At 39.2% G+C, this 3,332-nt stretch overlaps 1 protein-coding gene across 1 annotated transcript; it reads left to right on the top strand.

Annotated features, from left to right (window-relative positions):
• Positions 1-930, top strand: LOC117259175 (odorant receptor 131-2-like). The gene has a single exon (XM_033630428.2). It carries the CDS (start codon positions 1-3, stop codon positions 928-930), a length of 930 nt encoding a protein of 309 aa, XP_033486319.2.
• The last annotated feature ends 2,402 nt before the right edge of the window (positions 931-3,332 follow it).

The following is a 3,332-nucleotide window of genomic DNA, read 5'->3' on the forward strand; positions in this document are numbered from 1 at the left end:
ATGGCTGATAACAGCTCATTGATTGGTGGTGAGTCTTTACAGCAGCAGATCAATTACCGGGTCATTATTGTGCAGCTCCTGGTGGTGATTTTTCTTTGCATCAACCTTTTGCTCATTGCAACCTTTTTTAAAAAGGAGTTCTTATACACAACGACACGTTACATCTTATATGTTGTCACACTACTGTCTGATAGCTTTATATTATTAATGTCTGATGTCCTTCTTATCTTGACCTTTTTTCAAATTACCATGCATGTTTGGTTATGCATCATCATCACTGTTCTGGTACTTCTGTACCTTATGGTCACACCAGTTACTCTGACAGCAATGACCCTGGAGCGCTATGTGGCCATATGCATGCCCCTGCGCCATGGAGAGTTGTGCTCCACACGCAGTGCTATAAACTGTATCCTCATCATTCACAGCCTCAGCTCTGTACCCTGTATTGTTGTCCTCTCCAACTTCTTTGCATCAGCCTCTCTTAGCTTATATGAACAACACAGTCTATGTCTATGCTCTGTGGAGATATTCATTTTGTTCAGATGGCATGATCATATTAGGTCAGCTGTACATCAGATTTACTTCTTGATTATGTGTATTACTATTGTATTCTGCTATTTTAAAATAATGAAAGTGGCCAAAACTGCATCAGGAGAGAATAGAAAGTCAACATGGAAAGGGCTCAGAACAGTAATTCTTCATGCTTTCCAGCTGCTGCTCTGTCTCATCCGTCTGTGGTGTCCATTCATAGAAGCTGCTGTTCTTCAGATTAATTTCAGGTTATTTATCAATGTCAGGTACTTTAACTACATAATGTTTAGTCTCGCTCCACGATGTCTCAGTCCTCTCATTTATGGCCTCAGAGATGAAAAGTATTTTCTTGAACTGAAAAAGTATGCTTTCTTTGGCTTGTATAACAAAAAGTACTGAGAATGGCTTCAATCCAGTTTCTACATGTTCAAGATTTAAATTGTTTTGTTTCTGTTAATATTAGGTTACATTTCTTATTTCTTGTAATGAGCATGATTGTGATTTTACTGCTGTGATGAATACAATGTCAACAAACCATTAAGCTAGAGTTATGACCAACTTAAACTACAGCTTAAATTGAACACTTTTTTCAATTCTTGCATTTGCGTATTTTACATGACTGGATTTAACAGGTCTTTGCCACCTAAATGCAGCTTATTATAGATCTGTGTAGCAAATAACCCTGTTATAAATGGATATGTTATACGTACTAAAAGTTCAACTGTTTTACTAATAAATACTTACATTTTATGTACACTGTGATTTTGGCTTATACTATGTGTTTTGCTTTTTAAACCCCTTTTATGGTTTGTCAGTTTCCACCCCTTATCTAGTTATTTGACTCACACCATGGTCAAGATTTCCAAAAACACACACACTATTAAAGATACCAGCTCTGTAACAATAATGTTTGGCCTGTTTTTCTTCTTAATCATGTTTGTTACTATTATATTCTCCAATGTTCTAATAAGACCACAGCATTTTCCGACAAAAAATACAGCGCAGTGCTTCATCAGTGGAGTGATCTTAACACATAAGCTATGCAGGTTTCCATTCACATTGAGTGCAAATTATATATGTTTTTACAGAACATCTGCAAAAGAAAGTTCAAATTCATATGTATTTTCATTCATTGTCTTATTTTCACCAAACCAGATTTAGTGATTGCTGGAATGGTGGACTAATTAACTAGACGACTAACAAGACTAACTTAGAGGGTTTTCCTGAGTTTCATTTTGTTTCTGTTTGTTTTTACTAAAGTATAAAAGAGTGCCCTCCCTTCAGTTTCCCCCATGTTGCCCATAAGCATTGTTAACTATGTTAGCTCTGTTAGCAGTTTTAACTTGGCTAGTGGTGCAAACATAGTTTACAATGCTGAAGGGGTTTTGTGTGGCTTTAATTGAAGTCGCATACTCAGTGGAGCTTCATCAGCGGAGACTGGCATTACCAGTGGAAACCGCGAATAAGCAGCATTGCTAGCTAGCTCCTGTCCGACCTAGCTGGAGCACAGTGCAGAGCAGCCAGGATAATGTAAACTCACCAGAGGGTGGGCAGTGAGCACTATCTTTCCGAATGCTAATGCAGCGACAGCAAGAGGCGTTATCTTTTTGTGTTTTCCAACCATTCGTCTGTCTGTCCCATTCTTTTGAACACTATATCATGAACACCTTGAGGGAATGTTTATATTTGGAATGAGTCCACTTGGACTCAACAATGAACTGAATAGATTTTGGTGGTCAAAGGTCAAAGTCACAGTGACCTTGCATTCATCTCATTGTCTTAAAAACGTTATCTCAAGAGGGCCTTCATGGAATTTCCTTAAATCTGGCACAAACATACACTTAGATTCAGTGATGAACTACAAAGATTTTGGTGTCAAAGGTCAAGTCACTGTGACCTCGTCCATCCCATTCTCGTGAATGTGATATCTCATGAAATGACTTGAGGGATTTTTCTTAAATTTGCCACAAACATCCCCCTGGACTCAGGATTAACGGATTTGCTTTTCATAGTCAAAGCACAAAGATCAAGGCCACTGTGACCTCACAAAACATGTTTTTGGTCATAACTCAAGAATTCATATGCTGATTTTGACAAGATTTCACACAAATGTCAATTTCAATAAAATTATGAAGTGTTACAGCCTTGTGGCCTTGTGGCCCTGTTTCCTGTGTACTGGTTGTGCTCTCTGTTGCAGGACTAATTGGTGCCTGATTGCCAACCAGGATAAATGGACCCACCTACCCGGGCGCCAGCCTCTCTCTCTGACTTTCCACCACAGCAGACCTTTGTTCCCCTTTTTGCTTTTGTTAGCTTATGTTGTCATACATACAACACACACCATACATTGTTCACAGCACTCACACCCTTACACACACTACTGATACTGATACTCACACCCCATTCCTTCTTCAGCCTTTATTTAATAAATACTTTTGTTAAATTTTGATCAGTGCGTGCGCATCTCCCTCTTTTTGTTGCGGCTTGAGAGCCGGTCGTAACAAAATGGGGACTCGCCTAAATTGAAGTAAAGGCCAGGCATTTTTTGGGTTTTTTGAAATTTGTTTGTTAGTGTTATTTTGGCTAAATTTAGTCTGGTCGAGCATTTGTAGGGTGTAACCCGTAGTGGTTGGTAAGCTGTTCTCTTTAATCCATGGGTTGTTGGAAGCATAGAAAGGTGAGTGTTAATCTGTTTGTGTGTGCATAACCTGTCGGAGTTTTCCCTGGTAGGTTAAGCAGCATCTCCCCTTTGGGTTTCGTCGGTGGGGGTTGTTAGCATTGGGGTACAGCGGTTGAGAGCT

The sequence above is a fragment of the Epinephelus lanceolatus genome, chromosome 4, assembly GCF_041903045.1.
Source record: "Epinephelus lanceolatus isolate andai-2023 chromosome 4, ASM4190304v1, whole genome shotgun sequence".
NCBI lineage: Eukaryota > Metazoa > Chordata > Actinopteri > Perciformes > Serranidae > Epinephelus > Epinephelus lanceolatus.